Here is a 2,596-nt window from a genome sequence, read left to right as displayed (position 1 = left end):
AATGTGGCTTGGAGTGATCGTCTGAGGCACATATAATCCTCGATTCCAGCTCAAACATGTTTAAAATTGAGGGACTTGGGCCAAAGATGGACCCGGAGGAGATGAAGAAAAAAATGCGCGAGGATGTCATCACGTCTGCTCGCAACTTTTTGATGTATGTTGCGCTTCTTCGAGTCGGTGAGTATCCAGGCGCTTCATGCGTGTAGCAGGTTAGATCAGATGTGCACGTGTGATCGGTTTAAAACTGGTATTATTTATTAATGAATTATTTTTTTTAATGAGTTTCACGATGCACAATGTGAGTTGTGTTGACTGATGATCTATTCAGCATTTAATGGGGTCTCCATGGCTATGAATGATGGAGGTCACCTTTAAAGTTAGAGACAGTGTATAGTTAGAGCTTATTCAACTCTGTGTCAAACAGAGCAACGTCTCTTAATGTCAATCAAAAGGTTTCTGTTGGTTGAAAATAAGTGGCTTTTTGTTTTTCAGCACCCTATGTTTTGAAGAAGCTGGACAGCATATGAAACTTCACCATGAACAGAAACATTCCCTGCCAGATGAGCATGGAGTAGTCACTTACCAAGCCAGTTAATGAAGAGATGATGTAACTTTGTATCACTTATTTTATTTAATATTTTTTTACTGGATGCAATTGAATGTATTTGATTTGTTCTCATCCAATCTCAGTTGAAAACTATGGCAAACAAGATATGTATATTGTCTACCAAAATGTTGTCATGTTCACAATGGTCTAAGCAATAAATCTTTCATCAGTTATTCCCATTGACAGAGTTGTTGAGACTAAAACTCGGATTGGATTTATAACATTTACTTTGCTTTAATGTAAATTTAAAATCCCTGTACCCATTTATACATTTGGATTCATTATACTGTGTTATGAGGGTTAAAGCTAAACATGCTACGGACAATTTATGTAATGACTATGACGTTTCACATTACATTCCAATCCTGATGTTTAGAAAATGTGGTTTAACGATTTCTTTAACAAAAACTGCTTCTCCAAGAGATGTCAAATACAGGAATTTTCAATAAATCCCTTATTGTTACAAATTAAACACCTATAACATTCATTCTACTTCAGCTTGGAGTGTAAAAGGACGTTTGAGTGTTGACTTTGAATGTCTGCAATATCACTAGAACAAATGTGCATGTTTAGCATATCAAATTGTCATCTCGTTCCAGTCATGACCAAAATTAACCATGTGAGATGATTTTAATACATGTTTCATCCTTTCTAATCTCATCTAGTTAATGCAGTGGATTTAATGGTTAGATATATGAATGCAAAAGTCAGTAGCATACAACGACATATGGCATCTAAATTCCAGAGCACTACAGTTTCAGCTCACTGGGCATTTCAGAGCCTGTCAGGCCTGCCAGCAAGTTGTTTGCCGTCAGTTTGCTCATGACACCACGTGTGGAGTAGGTGGCACTGCCGATATGAGGGAGAACCACTGTAAGACAAAGCAAGACTTGAGTTAGATAAAGGTTTTTTCTAATATTACATGGCTTTTCACTGGCAAAAAATAACTATTGCAGTGGATTTACAATGTACAAGAGCACTAGTGAGATTTAAAAGCTGCTTTTCACTCACCACAGTTTTTAAGGGTCAGCAGTGGGTGGTCGGTGGGCAGAGGTTCAGGGGTTGTAACATCAAGCCCCGCTGCTGCAATCTGACCACTGCTGAGAGCTCCAAACAAGTCCTCTTGATTCACAAGTGCCCCTCTAGAGAAAGGAGAATAAAGTATTTTTTCACTTTAGTATTGATTTGAAAAATCGATATATGCATTGCAGTTTAAAAGAAAAGAAGAAGAGCCAGTCTACAGAAGAACTGTAATGTTCTTGACAAATATGGGTCAAATATAGCAGTAAAGAATCAAACATCTTCCACTGCTGCTCTGCTTTAACAGTGTGTTTTACCTGCTGGTGTTGATGAAGATTGACGTTTTCTTCATCTTGCTGAAGAAGGTTTTGTCACAAAGGCCTTGAGTGTCAGGAGTCAAAGAACAAGATACCACCACAAAATCACTCTCTCTCACCAGAGTGTCTAAAGGCACTGAGTGGAGATAATAAAAGAGGCAATCATACAATCATCATATGCCCTCTGAATAGTTTTATTCCATCTGTATTCATATATTGAGTTGCATCAAGCAATTTCTTGTCTTTTCTTACCATATTCCCCATCAATCTCTTGAGCCTGAGGTTTGGGTTGTCTGCCTGTGTACAGCAGTCTCTTCACTCCAAAAGGCTTTAGTCGCCTTGCAATGGCCAAACCTACATATCACCAATTAAACAAATCTATTAGAGCCAATGTAATTCTCTCTATAATGATAATGTCTTAACAATTCACCTTCATTGTTTTAACAGCATAAATTGGGCGACATATTCAATTATCCAGAGAGATCGCGTTACATATGGTAACAGGGTGCTTATTTGTAAAGTGACTTGTTTTCACTATGATTGTCATTGAATTTGTCACTTCATTAAAAGAACAGATGGTGTACATAATAGAGCAGATGCATAGGTAGCTTATTTATGGTAGAGAGAGAAAAAAATGAATAATTCATAACTG

At 37.4% G+C, this 2,596-nt stretch overlaps 2 protein-coding genes across 2 annotated transcripts in view; one reads left to right on the top strand and one right to left on the bottom strand.

The window, feature by feature from the left end:
• Positions 1 to 933, top strand: part of tomm5 (translocase of outer mitochondrial membrane 5 homolog (yeast)) — a 1,544-nt gene extending 611 nt beyond the window's left edge. The window contains exons 2-3 of the mRNA XM_016293752.1: positions 50 to 177; positions 493 to 933. Coding sequence (XP_016149238.1) covers positions 57 to 177; positions 493 to 527 — 156 coding nt within the window. The 5' untranslated portion in view covers positions 50 to 56 and the 3' untranslated portion in view covers positions 528 to 933. The remainder of the gene's footprint in view (positions 1 to 49; positions 178 to 492) is intronic.
• Positions 934 to 1,174: 241 nt separating this feature from the next.
• LOC107601456 (glyoxylate reductase/hydroxypyruvate reductase-like) lies at positions 1,175 to 2,408 on the bottom strand. Its single transcript, XM_016293640.1, has 5 exons — positions 2,390 to 2,408; positions 2,197 to 2,298; positions 1,945 to 2,080; positions 1,619 to 1,749; positions 1,175 to 1,478 (listed from the first exon to the last, which is right to left on the bottom strand). The coding sequence occupies exons 1-5, from the start codon at positions 2,406 to 2,408 to the stop codon at positions 1,357 to 1,359; spliced, it is 510 nt and encodes a 169-aa protein (XP_016149126.1). The 3' UTR covers positions 1,175 to 1,356.
• Between the last annotated feature and the right edge of the window lie 188 nt (positions 2,409 to 2,596).

The sequence above is a fragment of the Sinocyclocheilus grahami genome, unplaced genomic scaffold (assembly GCF_001515645.1).
Source record: "Sinocyclocheilus grahami isolate Dianchi unplaced genomic scaffold, SAMN03320097.WGS_v1.1 scaffold306.1, whole genome shotgun sequence".
Lineage (NCBI taxonomy): Eukaryota > Metazoa > Chordata > Actinopteri > Cypriniformes > Cyprinidae > Sinocyclocheilus > Sinocyclocheilus grahami.
This window is presented reverse-complemented; position numbering and strand designations above follow the sequence as displayed.